The sequence below is a fragment of the Lynx rufus genome, unplaced genomic scaffold (genome assembly GCF_022079265.1).
Source record: "Lynx rufus isolate CCGP_SWC_20201006 ecotype Redwood Valley unplaced genomic scaffold, mLynRuf1.p SCAF_6, whole genome shotgun sequence".
In the NCBI taxonomy this organism is placed as follows: Eukaryota; Metazoa; Chordata; class Mammalia; order Carnivora; family Felidae; genus Lynx; species Lynx rufus.
The window spans coordinates 47,171,322-47,191,962 of NW_025814878.1; the positions used below are offsets into that span (position 1 = coordinate 47,171,322).

General features: G+C 37.6%; 1 protein-coding gene across 1 annotated transcript in view; it reads left to right on the forward strand.

Moving 5' to 3' along the window:
* Positions 1-20,641, forward strand: part of AK9 (adenylate kinase 9) — a 135,873-nt gene that overhangs the window by 9,744 nt on the left and 105,488 nt on the right. Inside the window, exons 2-8 of the mRNA XM_047102688.1 lie at positions 861-988; positions 2,272-2,335; positions 4,562-4,614; positions 4,709-4,805; positions 11,865-11,977; positions 14,770-14,958; positions 19,411-19,539. Coding sequence (XP_046958644.1) covers positions 872-988; positions 2,272-2,335; positions 4,562-4,614; positions 4,709-4,805; positions 11,865-11,977; positions 14,770-14,958; positions 19,411-19,539 — 762 coding nt within the window. The 5' untranslated portion in view covers positions 861-871. The remainder of the gene's footprint in view (positions 1-860; positions 989-2,271; positions 2,336-4,561; positions 4,615-4,708; positions 4,806-11,864; positions 11,978-14,769; positions 14,959-19,410; positions 19,540-20,641) is intronic.

Below are 20,641 nucleotides of genomic sequence, written 5' to 3' on the forward strand. Positions count from 1 at the left end.
TCTGATTAACGAAAGTTAGAAATAAACAACAACAAAAATAGACAAATCTGTTTGGAGATATAAGAAACCATACTTCTAAAAACCTAATGTCTAATATTGTTTAATTGTGCCATCTGTTTTCTTTACTTGAACAATCTTGACAGAAGTTTTCTATTTTTACATTTTTTCAAAATACCGCTGTTTAGCTCTGGTGACCCTCTCTCTATATGTTTTCTATTTTATTAACTTTTAAAATATATTTTTCTATTTTTCTTGGGGTTTTTTTTCCCCCTAACATCTTAAAAGTGGTGAGCTTATTTCATGTACTTTTCAGACTTTCTTTGGCTCTAATGTATTTAATGCTTCTAAATACTACTTTAGCTACATCTTATAAATATTGTTATATATATGTTCTTTTTTTTTTTTTTCAGTTCTACGTATTGGATTTGGATTTCTGTTAGACCCATTAGTAGTCCCTACACATGTACACACACACACACACACACACACATATGTGTGTGTAACTGCATAATATATATATATGTGTATAGCATATGTAATTTGATCTTTAATTGAATACACACAAATATGTGTATGTTTGCATGTATGTATTTTTCCCTTAATTTAATCTCTCTGAAACATTTTGTTTTAGCTGTCTTGTACAATGTATAACTAGATTTTGCTTTTCGTCTCAAACTAAGCTTATTACTGTTTTAATAGATGAGTTTAATTTTTTTGTCAGTATGGGAAAAATCCTTGTGTTTAGTGGTGTGGAATGGCTTTGGGGCTAAGTAAATTCTCAGGATATTCTCATTTTCCCTAACCTGCCTGCCTTTTCCAACTGAATTAGTCACTAAAAATCTTATTTTTTCTTATTGTAGTATTTTATATTATGAATTCTGAAGAGAATACAGAAGAGTATCCTTTTGCAGATATATTTAATGAAGATGAAGCTGAATATAACTTTTTGCTGTCTAAACCTGTTTGCTTTGTTATATTTGGGAAACCAGTAAGTTATCTCTTGTAACTTATTATTTAATATTTTTTTATTTTAAAAATCATAATATTATGTTACCATACAAGAATGAAAACTACATCGTATGATGACTTCTTTGAGTGTTAGACTTTAGTTGTATGACTTAAAAACTAATATAATATTCGTGGTAATTTCATAGCTTTCTCTTCTCTTGTGCACTTATAATTGGAAAGGAACTGACATTGTACTTATCTTTGTTTTTATATTATGAAGAAATTAATCAAAACACTGCACCATGAAAATTGTTAGTAGTCTGTGATCCAGGTTATTTTAGACACAATTGACATATAAAATTTTCTGTGGAATTTGTTGTGAGACTCTCTGGGTATTTGAAGGCAAGACACTATGGAGTCAAACGGGGAGCCTCTCCCATTAATATCTGAAGCTACTGAGAGGCAATGTGCCTCACCTTTACTCAAAGTGCATCAGCAGACCTATATATTATCTTTCCACAAAATAAAAAGAAACCAAAAATGGCTGTCATAAGATAGCCTGCCTTTCTAGGCATTTCTAGTAAAGACCTCTAGATGAGAGGTATTTTTAGCCATTGAGCTAGTTGGTAGTTACCATTAGAGAAACTGAGCTGGTTAATTAAAGAGGCTCCCCAGAATAGCAGAGACCAAAGGCTGGATCCCATCCTTGATTTAATTTTATGTAGACCCTGGGACAGGTACCAAGAAATAGTTCCAGTAATTTTCATTATGTTTCTTAACATATAATAGAGTTTTAAGAGTCAACAGTAAGAGCAGTCAGGTACAAATGTTACTTCATTAAAGTGATCTTTTATCTTTAAAAGAGACACTTTTCAAAGACGTCCATTAAGAAGGAATTTTTTGCTCTTGGAAGTTACTAAATGGAAGTCTGTCAAAACATTCATAGTTATAAACTTTAGAAAGGAAATAAAGTGATGGGTTTCAGTAGAATCATGATATGTATTCAAAATTACAAAATTTGATAATCAAAAGAGGACAGTACCTGTAATGCCATAATGGTACAGCTTCCTGGTTTCAGGGATATTTTCTTAATTTAAAAATGTTATTTAAATCATTTCATAAAATGTGGCAAATGTGACTCTTATAGAGAAAAATTATGCTATAAATATCTAAGGTCTGCTGTTCATTTTTTTTTGTCGACAAAAAATTTACTTGATAATATTTATGTATTGTAACCATGAATATAATCTTTTAAATGTGAATATCTGTTTCTCTGGCAAATGACTGTTCTTTTGGGTTTTAAATAACATCTTTCTTTTTTAGGGGGTTGGGAAGACAACCTTAGCCCGTCAGATAACACAAGCATGGAAATGTATTCGTGTAGAAGGTAAATTTTACCTCCCCCCCCAATATTTTATTATAAAACTTTCAAATATGCATAAAAAGGTAAAGAATTGTACTATCTAGATTCTGTTATTAACATTTTGCCATAATTGCTTTATCACACGTCACTATGAACCCAGTGAATATCATCTTCATAATCTTCATAGCATCAGACATATTTTGCCTTTCTGTTAGTCCTAGTTTTGTTCATAGACTTTAGGATGGTTTATGAAATGTCTTTGACTCCATTCTTCTGCCTCCAATTCTCTAATTTTCTCATTTAGACCTGCTGGGGACATGTGTGTTTTAAGTGTCTCCCTATGGAAGATGGGAAGAGAAGGAACGCTCACAGCTGCTCTTGGGAGCATGTTTCAAGACTTAATATTTTTGATGATAAATTTTATTTTTTATTTTGTTTTGCATTCTTTGCAGTATATAAAATGAGGACTGACATCTTTATATAAAATATTCTTTTAATCAATACAGCTCTATATGTCCTAATAGAAAAATAAGCAGAAGAATGAATAGCAATTCATAAAAGTAGAAATAGGGGCACCTGGGTGGCATGCTGGTTAAGCGTCCCAACTCTTGATTTCAGCTCAGGTCATGATCTCACAATTCGTGGGATAAAGCCCTTCTTTGGGCTTCATGCTGACAGCATGGAGCCTGCTTAGGATTTTCTCTCTCTCCCTCTTTCTCTGCCTCTCCGCATACTCATGCTCTCTCTCTCAAAATAAACTTTTTTTTTTTAAGTAGAAATAAAAATTGGGGCGCCTGGGTGGCTCAGTCGGTTGACCGCCGACTTCAGCTCAGGTCACGATCTCGCGGTCTGTGAGTTCGAGCCCCGCATCGGGCCCCTGTGCTGACAGCTCAGAGCCCGGAGCCTGTTTCAGATTCTGTGTCTCCCTCTCTCTGACCCTCCCCCGTTCATGCTCAGTCTCTCTCTGTCTCAAAAATAAATAAATGTTAAAAAAAAAATTAAGTAGAAATAAAAATAGACAAATATAAGAAAAAAGAGTTTAACTCCATTTTATTCAAAGAAATGCTAATTAAAATAACACTGATTCATATTCACCTATGAAACTGACAAGGAATCTTTAAAGTTCTTATAATCATTTTTGGCAAGAATGGTATGAAATGAGGATTCTATGTGCTGTTAATGAAATTGCAATCTAGTACAGCACAATCCATTGATTACTAGCAGCTGGGAACATAATTTCTGAGTCCTTCCCTAGGTCATGCCCCTGTCATTTCTGTCCCAGGATGTCTTCCACAAGGGATGGAATATTTCCTCTTAAAAAGGAAACAAATCATTGGAATTCTAACCTCAGGCCCCCTTTTTCTAATCAGTGCTTATCTATTTTTACATTTCTTGATGGCATTCTTTCCTTTCATATAATCAGAGTGCAAAATTAATGGGTTCTAGATATAACTCTGTGGTTATAAAATTATCTGGACTATTACGATGAGCACTGGGTGTTGTAGGTAAATGATGAATCACTGAATTCTACTGAAACCAGTATTGCACTGTATGGTAACTAAACAGAGTTTAAACAAAAACTTAAAAAGAAAAAAAGAGAACATAAAATAAAGGGTTTGACATAAAAAAAGGGAATGGACTAATAATACTAGTGTATTCTTTTGAGTAACACTTTATAATTTCCAAATCACTGTCATATACACAATGTTATTTCATCCTCATATTCTCTTGCATATGATACAGGGCATAAGCATGCAAGGCCCAAAGTATTTAAGAAGTTAGCTTCCTCAAGATCCTTTAGCTATCCGGGGGCAGAGACAAGTTCTCTGTGGAATACTTTCTGCTGCCTCATGCTTTGGATAGGCTTAAATGACATAACGTATGTAAATGTGTTTTGTAAACTCTTAAAGTGATATACAAATATTTAACTAATCTTTAATTAACAAAATTAATCTTTGTTACCAGTTATAAAAGACACAAATATGGGGTGCCTGGTGGCTCAGTTGGTTAAGTGTCCAACTCTTGGTTTCAGTTGGGGTCATGATCTCAGAGTTCGTGAGTTGGAGGCTGGCATGGACAGCAGGGAGCCTCCCTGGGATTCTCTCTCTCTCTCTCTCTCTCTCTCTCTCCTTCTCCCCCACTCATGTACATGTTCTCTCTCAAAATAAACTTAAAAATAAACACAAATGTGTTTCTTAATTTGGCAATTCTAATATCAGTTTGTGCTAACATTTTGAATTCATATTTTAGCTTTACCAATTTTGGAAGAACAGATTGCCAGTGAAACTGAATCAGGAGTTATGGTAAATCTAAGTTTCAAAGTTATTAGAATTTTTGTTTAAAAAAGCTCTGTATCACAAATATATTCTAATATGTGCTATCTGTGCATGTTCTTAGTTGCAATCAATGCTGCTCGGTGGTCAAAGCATTCCAGATGAACTTGTCATGAAGCTAATGTTGGAGAAGCTCAACTCCCTGGAAGTTTCTCACTTTGGTATGTTTATTTTTATAAATTGGTGGCTATCAAAGCAGCCTTAAAATTCATGCTTTAGCTGAGGCACACATAAGTTCTGGAGTTGCTCTTTCCTTTGCCCTCTTGCAGGAATCCCAGAGCCTGAGTTCAGTTAAGCGGTTTAGATACTTTTCTTTGCTTGTTTACTTCATTATTCAGATTCAATTCAATTATTCAGTATTCTTCAGATTCTACCCTTGTAACGTAAATAAATAGATAAGTTTAAATTGTTCAATCTTCTGCGAGCATCGTGTTATCCAGCAAAAGCATCGACACTCTGCTGTGGTACTTCTCACGGTGGTGACAGCCTCTGCTGACTGCTTTCCCATTCATTCAGTTTTATTATGAAGTCCTGTCTATGGCTAGGCTTCTCTGCATTAACCCATACTTACAAGGCAGGAGTGGGAACTAGCATGGCACCAGCTTAGCCTCTGGCTCCAGATATTGGCAGGCTTCAGTCTGTTTATCCAGTCTACCCTCTCACTCTGGACCCAAGAAGTCTCTCTACATTCAAACAGATGCTCAGCAGGGGTTTGGGGCCTAATTTCTCAAGACAAAGACTACCGAAGCTCAGAATGACTAAACAGAAAAGAACAAATCCTGTGACATTTGCAAAAGAAGGAAGAAGAATAAAGATTTGCTGGGAAGAAAATCAGCTACCTGAAATAGATTTATTGAATGAAAGAAGAAAAACTTAGAAAGCTGCGTTATAGAGAAGACATGGTGACTATTAAAATAGAGGGATAAAAATAAAATGCAGTAAAGTAAAAACCATGATTACAGAAGCAAATCAATAATGGAAGTAGCAAAAGCAACTTGTCGCTGCAAACTATGTATCATTCGTATCTTTAGGTAGAAAGATTTCTCTACATATAGATGATGTATGGAATGAACAATATCTATCCATCCATTCATAGATATATATATATATATCATCTCTCTAGTATATATATTGTATATATACTTACACTCTATCAGTCTTTCTGTTGTTCAGTGATAAAGAAGATGAACTTGGGAAAAACACCCAGAATGTGGGAGGTTAAATGAGTAAAAAGGTAAAAAGGACAATGACAGAATTCCAACACAGGTCAATAAGTGACCTTAAAAATCATAATGATTGAAACTGACACAATCATACAGATAGGTAGGCAAATATCTTTTTTGTTAACACTTCATCACACCTTACTTCTTGAAAAATTTAGAGTATTTTACATGGTCAACACAAAGATGGTATAAATTTATAAATATTGGCAAAAAGAGAAAGAAAAAAATGAAAAAATAAACCTACTCAGCTATGCCATTTATGATGGTCATAACCTTTTTAACCACTTATGGAAAATGTCAAGCAAAAGTAAAGAGATTATATAAAATTCCCCCCATGTATCCTCACCCGGCTTCAATGATAACTCTCATCTAATCTTGTTTTATGTAAACTCCTACCCACATTTGTCCCAAACCTACTTTATTTTGAAACTAATTCATACCATATCAGTTCATCTTTAAATGCTTTAGTATATATCTCAGAAAGTTAAGGACTATTTTAAACCTAGTTTCACATTACCATACCTAAAAAATTAATAGTAAATCACCTACTAATCACTCTGTGATGTCATTATTTGCCTTGTATATTTTTTTTTTCTAGCTGATTTTTGAGTTTTGTTTTTTTTATTTTTGTTTTGTTGTGTTTTGTTTTTGGAAGCAGGATCCAACCAAGTTTCACGCATTGCAATTGATTGGTATGTCTCAAATCCCTTTTAATGTATAAATGCCCTCTACCTCTTTCTATCACCTTGTGTTTTCTTTTTTGAAAAAGCTAGTTATATGTGTTTAATAAGAGTTTCCTACATTCTGGATTTTGCTGACTGCATCCCCTCGTAGCATTTAATGTATTCCTCTTTCCCCTAGACATGCTGTGCACTGGTGTGTGTCCTGGGAGCTGGCAGTATAAGTGATTTCTTGAATCTGAGGGCCACACTCTCAGCATGTAATTGCATGCCTGTGCTCTAGGCATGCACAACTGGGCTCATTTAAAGGCTGTAGTGGGGGCAGGACGTAGAGCCTCTTCTGCCCAGACTCCCCTCACCTATTGTGTAACGTCCCCAGAGGAATTTCTGTGCAACCTTGCACTCTACTAAATGCAGTTTAAAAGTCTCTGCTCAGCAAGAATTCTTTCTGATGTCTAGTCCTACCCAACAGCCTGGTAGAAACAAAAACTGAAACAAAATTGGAAGTGAAGAGCTTTCAAAACAGGGATATTAACTCTGGCCAGGGTCTAGGTGAGGCTGGGTAATTGATGACTCTAAAATCCCTAAAGACAGATAGATGTGCAATGCTGGGAACACTGCCCAGTAGAGTATTGCCAGATTGAATCTTATTTTTTTTTTTCTATACCAGAGCCTTTTATACTTGGAACTTTTATAGCTATTTAGAAGGAACTTACACAATCTATAATTATAATCCTTTCATTCACAACCTGTCATGCTGTGTTGGCCTTGGGCCAAAATCAGTTTCCTTGAACTACATCCTCACCCAAGAGAAAAAGGTAGAGCTAATGCCTGGGCATCCTAAGAAGTCCCTTTCTGCTCCCTGTTTCTGGACTCCAGAAAACTCGTTTTCTCCAGTAAGTGATAGACAGCCCTAATCTGGGCATTCCCTGCCCCAGGTGTATCACATAGTAGATTGTCTTGGAAGTCATTGGTCACCAGTGTATCCGCTCATATCAGGCTGGCATGACATCAGGTATATATTAGGGCTGGATGGACATAAGTTACCTGATGTCTCTGAATCTCACGTCACTTCAGTCTGAAAGCAGTAGCATGCCATCTTCAGTTTTGCAAAAGTGGGAATTCATTCTACTGAACCAGGAAGTGAGGACAAAGTGATGGCATGGGCCAGTCAGTTTCCCCTGGGCAGCCATATGGACAGTATTTCAGCTTTTCCTTGGTGGGGGTGATGTTGGCTGAGCACTAGACTGCAGAGTGTCTATTCTGCCCATGATAGTACATCAGAGCCTTGCAGCAAGGAGTGGTGTGAGGTCTTTCATTCCTCCATTTTCAGCATTGAGGGTAAGGGCTTGGTAACGGTGTGAAGGAGATATGGGACAGGGAGGGGAAGTCCTTATCTATGCTTCCATCTCCACACATGTCTCTGGGGTTAGAGAGGTTGGCAGTGGGGTTGGCAGCTCTGGTCCATCTATCAGGAAGTATCCTCATCATGTCTTTCCAGAATTGGGTCTAGAGAACTAAGCTCTTCCACTCTCCCACATCTCTTCCATAGATACATTCCTAGGGTCTGGATATTATGATACTGGCTACCTCTCAATGGGTAAAGCCCTAAAACGCATCACTCAGAAAATTCAGGCAGCCCAAATACTGGCCTATCAGGTGAGAACCAAACCCCATGGAAACAACCCATTTTTCTGCTGCTTCCACTAGGAAAGAGCAAGTTTTTTAAATTTTATTTTCGAGAGAGAAAGACAGACCATGAGCAGGGAAGGGGCAGAGAGAGAGAGACAGACTCTGAAGCAGGCTGCAGGCTCTGAGCTGTCAGCACAGAGCCCGACACGGGGCTTGAACTTGTGAACCATGAGATTATGACCTGAGCCGAAGTCGGATGCTTAACTGATTGAGCCACCCAGGCGCCCCAAAAGAGACCAAGTTTTAAACTCATTCCAATATACATGTACGCCTGAGGTTTAGGATACCTACAAACAGTTGCACTTGGAATGCCTTATAAGCTGTTCAAGCACTGGCAGTGATTGTATTAATACACAGGGTGCTGATGAGCACAGCACACGGAGTGTCAAGCTTCCATCTTTCATTTGTAATACACAGATGTTGGGCAGCATTGCCCGCAGAGGAAATGAGAGGGACAAAAGTATTGTGTAATCCCCCTGTTGTTTAGAAGAGGAAGGCATGAACTCTGGAGACTGATGTTCTCTGGCGATATGTGATCAGGAGAGATGATCTGGACAAGAGTTGAATTCAACCTAGGGCTAGGCCATGCAGTCCCCTTCACCACAGTACTCACCCTCAAAATGTGATGGCTTAATGCCAGCCATCACATCTCAATACCTTGACAAGTTCCAATAAGGTTGTTAATCAAGTGGAGGATAATTTAGCAATAGAATCCAAACCAAACTAGGGAAGGGGGAAGCCAGGGGAACAAAAAGCAAGAACAGCAGGAGGAGGCAAGTGGAGAAAGGTCTGGCCCAGTTCCCGAGACAGTGCCAATGCATGTAGTGGCTAAATTTTTGCAGGAGTGTGTTGGGTTCATTTAAGGAACCTTGAATAGAATGGATGCCTTAGCAAACCGTAAGAGAGTCTTAAATACAGAGAACAAACTGAGGGTTGATGGGAATGGGGTAAATGGGTAATGGGCATTAAGGAGGGCACATGTTAGGATGAGCACTGGGTGTTATATGTAAGGGATAAATCACTGGGTTCTACTCCTGAAACCAAGACTACACTGTATGTTAACTAACTTGAGAATAAAAAAATAATAAAAACAATGGATGCCTTAGAATACGACCATATTTCAGTCTTTTAAAGACAACAGCAAAAGCAAACGAATAAGCCAAGTATCTTGTATCAAGACTGGAGGGAGTCATAATTATAGCTCATATATCCAAAACTAAAGATAATAAATCTCCCTTTCTGCCTTTTGAAGTCAGACTACTTAGGACTGCTTCTCTGGGTAGCATCCAATACATAGTGTTTGAAAAATCTTAGGAGAAATGCCTAAGTATTTCATGAGATTTTGGATTGCCATGATAGTTTTCGGTCTGCTTTTGTAAAATTGAAAAAAAGAGTATGTAATAAGCATGTTCTCAAGTGAGGATTTTGAGGTTGGCTTATTAGACACATTCATTCATCTATCAACAGATGCTTAATAACTGTTTCTTTAGTCATACTATTCTAGACATTGCATAGCAGTTCTCAAACTTTTTAGTTTTAAGACTCCTTCATACTTATAAGATTTGTTGAGGCCCCAAAAGAGCTTTTGCTTACTTGGGTTATATACGTCAATATTTATCATATTAGAAATTAAAACTAAGAAATGTTTAAAATATTTGTTTAAAAATCATAACAAAACATCACATGTTTGCATTAATAGCATATTTTATTTAAAAAATAATTGTAATCTTCAAAACAAAAAACTTAGTGAGAAGAGTGGTATTGTTTTATATTTTTGCAAATCTCTTTAATGTCTGACTTAAGAGAAGACCTAGCTGGCTGGATTCTCCTGTCTCCTTCTGCTTAATCTGTTGCAATTCATTGTTTCTGTTGAAATGTATGAGGAAAACCCAGTTTCACAGATACGTAGTTAGAAAAGGAAAGTATATTTTAATAGCCTTTAGAATAATTGATCCTACATCAAAACTCACCAAGGGTAAGTTTCTTAAGGTTATTTACATTATAGAATCTGAAACCATATCAAGCACCTTTTCTAACTCTGTTACATTAAAATCTGTTGGTCTAAGGGCACCTGAGTGGCTCAGTAAGTTAAGCATCTGAGTTCGGCTTAGGTCATGATCTCAGGCTTCCTGAGTTTGAGCCCTGCATGGGTTTCTCTGCTGTCAGCACAGAGCCTGCGTCAGATCCTCTGTTCCCCTCTCTGCCCGTCCCCCGCTTGTTCTCTCTCTCCCCTTCTCTCTCTCCCTCTCTCTCAAAAATAAATAACTATTTAAAATAAATAAATAAATAAATAAAATCCATTGGTCTACCTTGAACTTGGAATGCATGCATGATTTGGAGGTGTACTATGCAGTAATTATTAGGAAAATATTAGTTCACTGAGTTGTGCAGATCTTCCAAATGTCAACACTTTTCATTATACAATACCAGAATATCACTTTTGTTAATTTCACCACCAAGTTCATCAAGAAAAGTTTAAGAAAAAATTTTTTTGATGTTTATTCATTTTTTGAGAGAGAGAGACAGAGCATGAGCAGGCGAGGGGCAGAGAGAGAGGGAGACACAAAATCTGAAGCAGGCTCCAGTCTCTGAGCTGTCAGCACAGAGCCTGATGCAGGGCCTGAACCCATGAACCATGAGATCATGACCTGGCCAAAGTCAGGTGCTTAACCAGCTGAGCCACCCAGACACCCCCATCATCAAGAAAAGTTTTAAAAATCAGGAAGTTGTAAAGCTTATGGCAATAGATACATGTTTTCTAAAATTTGAGTTTTTGCTTGAATTTTATAATTGGCAACAAATACTGTCAGTTGAAATGACCAGCTCACTCCATTCACTTTTTATAAAATGTCTGCCAAATATCCAAAGCTGAATAACCATAATTTTTGTCCGTTCTTTCAAGAAAAAAAAAGTCCTATTAAAACAGGAGAAAAATTGACCTAAGTCCTTTAATTCTGAGAAAATTGAGACTTTATTAACAAGAGAAAATTTTCTCAAGCATGAGAGTGACATAATTAAAGAAATATATTAAGGAAATTAATGTGATGATGGCAAACAGGGTGAATTTCCATGAGAAGATTTAGGTTTCTGGGTAGGAATGCAAGCCAGTAAGTGTGCTAAGCAAAAATCATGTTGATAATGTTCTGGTTTTTAAACTGTATGAGGAGGTTCATTGGTGTTTTATTACTCCCCATAACTTATATAAATATTATGTACATATATATTCTATTATAAGATGCTAGCTTTAGAAAGAAAAGAATATACTACACAACCCCTATAGTATACCCTTACCATCATCACAGGGCTTTCCTAACTGTTCAAAGAATTACTAGCATGGAATTTCCTTCCCTAGGCCCCTCATGTGCTTAAAAGAAATTGATTTGGAATTTTTTAAGATGTTTCCTCCCAGCTCAGTGATTTTATTTATTATCAGAAAAACATTATTCATAGTTATACTTCATGTGGCAATAAACTTAACTATTAATTAAAAATATTTGACAGATGATTTTAAGATCTACATTAATATTCATCAATAAGCAAATGAGATTTACAAAGTAATAACAAATCCATGCTCTCATATATTGGTGGCATTATAAAACTTTAAAAATTATGTTTTATTCAACAGGTTATATTGTCACTGAACTACCATCACTTTCACAGGATGCCATAACTACTTTGCAGCAAATAGAATTAATTAAAAACTTAAATTTGAAACCTGATATAATAATCAATATTAAGGTAAGTTGTTTTTCTACCATAGCGAACCATTCTTTTTAACAGTGGTGGAATTCAAGGAGTATCTTCAAAAATACTAAGTAGTTAAGGAAATAACTGTTTAAGTGTCCAATGTCTTAAATGTTTATTTTTGAGGAAAGAGAGAGAGAACGGGCAAGGGAAGGGCATAGATAAAGGGGGACAGGAGAACTAAGCAGGCTCTGAGCTGTCAGTGCAGAGCCCAATGTGAGGCTAGATCTCAGAACCATGATATCGTGACCTGAGCTGTAGATGCTTACTCTACCCAGCCACCCAGGCGCCCCAAGGAAATAGCAATTTATGTATCAATCATATGGACTGAGTTATTCCTTCTCATGCCTCTGTGCTTTTACACCTGCAGCTGCATCCAAAGGAAATCCCTCCCGGCCTTTTCTTTCTTTTTTTTTTTTTTTAATTTTTTTTTTCAACGTTTATTTATTTTTGGGACAGAGAGAGACAGAGCATGAACGGGGGAGGGGCAGAGAAAGAGGGAGACACAGAATCGGAAACAGGCTCCAGGCTCTGAGCCATCAGCCCAGAGCCTGACGCGGGGCTCGAACTCACAGACCGCGAGATCGTGACCTGGCTGAAGTCGGACGCTTAACCGACTGCGCCACCCAGGCGCCCCCCCTCCCGGCCTTTTCAATAGGCTTAATCATAGTCATCTTTTGAAAGTCAGTTCAGGCATCATCTGTTTCCCTGATGACCACCTCTTCCACACCAACACACATATTAACTAACTCATTCTCTCTCATTCTTTCTCTTTCACTCTCACTTTCTCCTTCTCTCTCTCCCTCCACCTCCTCTCCCTCTCTCTTCCTCCATGTCCCCTATACTTTACTACAGGAAAGTTAAATACTTCTCTGATGACCATTCACGTTGCTCTCCTTATCATAATATCTTATTATATTGTAATTGTCTGTTTTCTTCCGGACTCTGCCTTACTCGAAGGCAAGAACTATGTCTTACTCATATAAACATCAACTAGCACAAGATAGTGTACCTAGTAGACACCTGATAAGTTTGACAATTAAATACAATGAAAGAAGGAGCAAATGATTTGGTCATATGAATGTTAAAGAACATCATTCAGCCTTGATTAAGAGTCAGGCTGAGTCCTATCCCCAATCTCTCTATCAACAGAATTTGGCAAATCACATTTAAGAGACTCGATTTCTTCTTTACAAAAATAGTAACTGCTTTATGTGAGAATGATAAGACTTCAGTGAGGCCAAGTCTGTTTGTTTATATAAAAATTGATTATAAGCTTTTATATTCATAACTGCCTGGTTCCCCAAAAGTTTTGACAGCTCAAGATAAATGGGATGATTCTCAGCTCAGATGTTGGGACCTGGGAGTGTGTTAGGGTTAGCTGTGAGAGAGAAGAGGTATTGCAGTGCTGAGCGTGGTATAATCTGCAGCCTGCCACAGGTCGTGGTTGGAGACCGATCAGAATTCCTGCATGGACCTTGAGAGTGTCACACATGTGAACGTGTGTCTAAGGGAGAGAAGAAAAGATCTCAGACAACTAAAACCAAATATAAAGTCTAAGCCCTGGAAAACATAGATTGTATAGAACAAGAGTGTACAGATATACAGACCATTACCCTCCAAATGTTTACTAAATTTGGGGCATAACTTCTGAGTTTGATAAGCCAAAGTAGAAAGAGGAAATGTGACCATTTATATAAAATTCACATTGTCAATGAAAAGACAAGCCATTCCTCAGGAAGAAACAAAATGAGAGGAATTAGAATTAAAATTTTAAATAAGAGAAATATCTTACATGGGTCTCAATATAAAAGATTGTTAACATAGAGAAGGAAGCCCTTCACCGTTTTTATGTTTTAAGTGTGATAGTGGGTATCCAAGGAAGTTTTCTATGACTAGAATGTCATCAGAGGCCTAATGTGAGACAGAGCTCAGTACAACACACATTTCTCTGATGGTTTGTCCTTATTTGGGCATAAATCTTGGAATTTCTAGAGCAGAAATTCTTAGCCTGGGATCTATGAATCCTTAAGCATCTATGAAATAATAACATTTAATTATATTAATAATACATAAATTATAATTATATGAAATTACTTTATTGTGTATGTCTGCTTTTCTGAAGCAAAAGCCAATGGCTTTCCTCGTATTCTCAAGGGGTCTGTATTACAAAAAAAAAAAAAAAAAAAAGATGGCAAAGGGCCAGTGATCTACTATAGCAGTGGTTCACAGAGTACAGTCCCAGAGCCAACTGCACCAGCAGCCCTCAGAAGTTTGTTAGAAAAACATATTCTCAGAAACCACCCCAAAATGAATCAAGAACTCTAGGGAGTGGCATTCAGCTATCTGTGTTGCAAAGCCCTCTACATGAGTCTGATGCCCACTGAAGTTTGAAGACCACTGCTCTGAGGCATGTCCTTCAGACTCACCCTTATGGTAGTCAGTTTCTGCAAGTGAAAATAGGAGACAGCTGAAGGCAGTCGTCTCTGTCAAGGGCCCACAGTATGGTTATTCTGGGTTGCTGAGTAAGGAAGGGCAAATACACATTATAAAGATGATCTGAGTGGATTGAAACCTTTCTTGTGAAAAATTAGGAAGCCTGTAGAAGTCTGGCCTCAATAAATACCCATCCCATCTCCACATAGAGATGGCCTAAAGAAATCAGAAAATGAACAAGGAAAGTTCTAAAGTTTCCTGCTTCCTTTGTTTCTTAAAGTGTGGTGCATGCACTGTCAGCATCAGAATCACTGAAGATGCTTGTTAAAATTACTAATGTTGTTCCTTAGTGCCCCGACTACGATTTATGCCAAAGAATTTCTGGGCAAAGGCAGCACAGTAGTACAGGGTACATATACAGAAGAGATCAGTGGGATCCTGAAGTCATTGAAAATCGCAGGAAAAAGAGGAAAGAAGCCCAAAAAGAAGGAAAAGGAGAAGAGGAAGGGGAAGAGGAAGAAGAGCAAGAAGAAGAAGAGGTAACATCCCAATACCATATACTACACTTTTAAATTTGCTACAATTAATTAAACAATAGCAAGGATAGAGAAAATTACATTTCCTTTAAATTTTCGTTAAGTCTGGAGGAAATAGGAAAAATATTTCATGTTTTTAAGAACTATTAGATCATAATCTAGAGGCCATCAAGTTCAACCTTCTTGTGAATATGGAAGTCCTTCCACATCCTGACAGCTAATCAGCTTCATGTCATAGCAGCAGAGACTGATTTGTCACCTACTGTGTGTCAAGCACTATGCAAGCTAGAATGAAAAGTCAGAGCAATAAAAAATAAAGGGTAATATGGGGAGCAAGTAGCCCAGGCATAATCCAGTTTATGAAATTAACATAATCCCAATTCCAATGTCTAGCAAAGAGCACGTGAAACAAAAATCAAAAGCCCAATTCACGTATACATGTTATTATAATAATCCTAAAGTCAGCATAATGCAATGGGGCCTCAAAAGAATTTTCTACCATGACTTAATGAGGGAAAATTTGATGTGAAGAAATCTGTTAACAGGTGATGGGCTGGATTTGGTCCACCGGGGCATGTGGGCCACAGTTTGCCGATCCCTGCTGTACTGAAATATACGTGTGATCTCTGCTATAAATTAATTTATAATTTTTAAAGACCTTCATATATTTTTGTAATTGCTACAATTTACAATTTGTTATAAATGTATTATAAATAAATAGTATTTCTACTGGGGCAAAGTCAGATATTAACTTATAGATGGATACATTGCAAATCATTTGTCCAGTAAAAAAGATAACCCTCAAAGGTTACAATTTTATTGACTCATAAGATATTAAGCGTACATTCGTATGCAATTTTGCAGTCTTATTTCAGTGATAATATATACCTCAGCTTTGTCATCCTGTTGGTTTCCTCACTAATGGGTTAAATGAATCTTTGACATTGTTCTTTAGTCGTAGATCTTAAATGTTCTCATCACAAGAAAAAAAGTTGTAACTGTGTAAGGTGATGAATGTTAACCAGACTTATTACGGTGGTCACTTCTCAATATATACAAATATTGAATTATTATGTTGTACACCTGAAGTGAATCTAATATTCTATGTCAATTATACCTCAATTTTTATTTTTTTAATTTAATCTTTATTTTTGAGAGAGAAAAACAGCACAAGTGGGGGAGGGGTAGAGAGAGAGAGAGAGGGAGACACAGACTCTTAAACAGGCTCTGAGCCGTCCGCACAGGGCCCAATGTGGGGCTTGAACTTACAAACTGCAAGATCATGACCTGAGCCGAAGTCGGACGCTCAACCGACTGAGCCACCCAGGCGCCCCATATCTCAATTTTTAAAACCATTTCAAAAGCTGAAAGAATCTTCCCTGTGCAAATAAGGCACTAGGCCATAGCCAGCATCTATTCTATATTTTGTTTTTAAAAAAGAAAACCTCATAGCAAATGGGAATAAAAGTGGATCATTTTAATATGAATAAAGCACACCATCTTAAATCAAAGATAGTGAGATAGGGGAGTCACAGCCCACTTAGTTACAGGGGTCGCAGTTATGTCAGTTTGTGATGTCGGTCAGGAACATAATCAGGAAGAGTGAGGACTGGGGTAGGCTAGGACTACACTATTCAATATAGTAGCCACTAGTCCTATGTGGCTATTTAGCTTCAAATTAATTAAAATGATACAAAATTTAAAATTTCGTTTCTCAGTAACACTAGCCATATTTCAAGTGCTCATGACCAAATATGGCTGTGTCTTCCAATTCATGACCAAATATGGCTGTGTCTTCCAAATTGGACAGCACAGATACACAACATTTCCATTATTGCAGGAAGTTCCACTGGACAGCTAGAGGGTTCATGCCCTTCTTCAGAGGACAGTTGCCTCTCAGCTCCAGCCCAGACAACTATTGTCATGTGGGAATGCCAACCTATTCTTACCAGGTGGTGTGGTTTCTCCAGAGAATCCAAAATCAGCATTTAAAAATAAAAGTAGTTGGCAATTAATCCAAAATTTCAAAAACACAATGTAGGCCAATGCTGTGGGATATAATCAAATTAACGTCCTCAGACTGAACTCAGTCCCAGGGGCCTGGTTTGCGACGATGTCTGCCTAGAAGCACAGCCATGTTCAGAAGTCAAACATGCAAACATGCTGCCCCCCTTGGGTTGATGGCCAATATCGGCATGAAAGCGTTCACCCTTATATATACATAAATATAAACAATGTGCCTTAACTGCTGTAATAGCTTTGTATATGTTCTCTTTGCTTCCACTTTCCTTGACCTTCCGCATCCATTCCATTCTTTGCAAAAGCCAGAGCCTTGTTTTAAAAATATGACCCTTGGGGAGCCTGGGTGGCTCAGTCAGTTGGGCATCCAACTTCAGCTCAGGTCATGATCTCGCAGTTTGTGAGTTGGAGCCCCACGTCAGGCTCTGTGCTGACAGCTCAGAGCCTGGAGCCTGCTTTGGATTCTGTGTCTCCCTCTCTCTCTGCTCCTCTTCCACTCACACTCAGTTTCTCTCTCAAAAATAAACATAAAAAAATAAAAATAAAAATATGACCCTTAGTGATTTTCTATTACCTGTAGAGGAAAATTCAAACACCCTCGCATGGCTTACAAGGCCATGGACCTGGCCCCCCTGATCTTATCCCTCCCTGGCTGTCTCTTCCTGCGTGTTCATTGTATTCCAGCTATTGCATTGGCCTTCCAGTAGTCGTCACCTATTCTGGACTCAACCTCACCTCCAGCCTTTGCACTTACTGTTTCCTCTTCCCTCTGCCTACCACACTCTCTTCCAGACCTTTGTGTGCCTGCACCTTCTCCTTGCCCAGGTCCCACTCCATGGATAGCATCCTCAGAGCCATCCAGCAAGCGACTATATAACCCAGCACTGTGATAGAAATGTAGTCCCACCATATGTAACTTTAAATGTGTTAGTAGACACTTTTTTTAAAAAGCAAAAAGATACAGGTGAAAATAATTTCAATGATATATTTTATTTAATCTAATATATCCAAAATATTATGTAAATATAATCAACATAAAGATTCTGAGAGAGACATCTCTTTTTCATGCTAAGTTTTTGAAATTTGGTGCATTCCAATTCACATTTGCCACATTTCACGTGCTCAGTAGGTCTGTATGGCTAGCAGCTATTGTGCTGGACAGCACAGGCCTACCCCTTTCCTCTGCTTTATCTTCCTTACAGCACTTACCACTTTCTGAAATTATGTTCTTTGTTTACTTGCTTATTATGTGTCCGCCCAATGTAAGCTCTATGCAGCAAGGACTATATCCCCTGTGCTTGTAACAGTGCTTGGCATACAGTAGGTGCCTAATAAGCTGTGTCCTAACTGGACACTTTTCTGCTAGAGAGAAAAGAAAAATAGCATCTTTTGAAAAAGTCAGTGTATATTAAGCCATTTTGAAATGTGTAATCTTTGGTCCAGTAATTCTACTTTTAGGAACTCTTCTAAGGAAGAATATTAACAATATAAAGATTTATCTACAAAACTATTTGGTGAAATGTTATTTATACTTATGAAAAATTTGAAATATTCTTGTTCAACTATAGAATAATGATCAAATAATCATGTATTTAGGGATATTAATCTATTATTCGACCATTAAAACAGTATGTAAGACATTACAAAAAGGTTATAAAGTGGCTTCTAACATGATTCAAATAGTATAAAATGCAGATGTATGTGCATTTGTAAAAACTAGAATTAGAAGTTAGATAACGAATTATAAATAATAGGATGAATATGATCTTTAACACCAATGAGGCCTTGGGCTGAGAACTTTTATGTGTATGATTCCCTCTGCCTTCAAATGTCACTTCTTCAGAGAACCCTTTCATGACCACCTGATATAAAATAGCACTTTTACCCATCACTCTCCGTCTCCTCCACCCTGCATTTTTTCCCCTAGTCCTTATCACCACCCAACACATTTTGTATTTACTTGTCTACTTGTTTGTGCTCTGTCTTCCCCAGCTGGAATGTGTGCTCTGTGAGCCCCAGGCTCTTAGCTGATTTTGTTCACTGTCTTATCTCAAGCTCCTAGAACAGTGCCTGGCACTCATCAATGAGTGAATTGATGAATGAATGAATGAATGAATGAATGAACGAACTGGAAGCTCAGTAAATCTGATTTCTTCATTCTCTCTAAAAATCAGATATTCTTCCCTTACTCTTCCCTACTTCTTGAGGAGCAAATAAATAAATAAATAAATAAGTATCCAAGTTAAAGTTTTATTCCATCTGATAAAGACCCCTTACGGTATTTAGTGTCTCTTAAATAAAAATCCTCAGTCTCCCTTCTACCTGCTTCTCTCACCCCAAAATGGCTTGTAAGTGTAAGGAGGGAGGGATGACACGGCTTGTGGATTAAGTAATCATTAACATAAAGATGTTAAAAATCTCATCTTTTTCATTTAGGCATTTATTGCAGAAATGCAGATGGTGGCTGAAATTCTTCAACACGTAGTCCAGAGACCTGAGGATTATTTGGAAAATATTGAGAACGTTGTTAAACTTTACAAGGAACTAATTCTTCATTCTTTAGAAGTAAGAACAAGATATATTGATGAAAATGGGAATATTTTTTTTTTTTTTATGAAGTTTATTGACAAATTGGTTTCCATACAACACCCAGTGCTCATCCCAAAAGGTGCCCTCCTCAATACCCATCACCCACCCGCCCCTCCCTCCCACCCCCCATCAACCCTCAGTTTGTTCTCAGTTTTTAACAGTCTCTTATGCTTTGGCTCTCTCCCACTCTAACGTCTTTTTTTTTTCTCCCTTCCCCTCCCCCATGGGTTCCTGTTGAGTTTCTCAGGATCCACATAAGAGTGAAACCATATGGTATCTGTCTTTCTCTGTATGGCTTATTTCACTTAGCATCACACTCTCCAGTTCCATCCACGTTGCTACAAAAGGCCATATTTCATTTTTTCTCATTGCCACGTAGTATTCCATTGTGTATATAAACCACAATTTCTTTATCCATTCATCAGTTGATGGACATTTAGGCTCTTTCCATAATTTGGCTATTGTTGAGAGTGCTGCTATGAACATTGGGGTACAAGTGCCCCTATGCATCAGTACTCCTGTATCCCTTGGGTAGATTCCTAGCAGTGCTATTGCTGGGTCATAGGGTAGGTCTATTTTTAATTTTCTGAGGAACCTCCACACTGTTTTCCAGAGCGGCTGCACCAATTTGCATTCCCACCAACAGTGCAAGAGGGTTCCCGTTTCTCCACAACCTCTCCAGCATCTATAGTCTCCTGATTTGTTCATTTTGGCCACTCTGACTGGCGTGAGGTGATACCTGAGTGTGGTTTTGATTTGTATTTCCCTGATAAGGAGCGACGCTGAACATCTTTTCATGTGCCTGTTGGCCATCTGGATGTCTTCTTTAGAGAAGTGTCTATTCATGTTTTCTGCCCATTTCTTCACTGGGTTATTTGTTTTTCGGGTGTGGAGTTTGGTGAGCTCTTTATAGATTTTAGATACTAGCCCTTTGTCCGATATGTCATTTGCAAATATCTTTTCCCATTCCGTTGGTTGTCTTTTAGTTTTGTTGGTTGTTTCCTTTGCTGTGCAGAAGCTTTTTATCTTCATAAAGTCCCAGTAATTCACTTTTGCTTTTAATTCCCTTGCCTTTGGG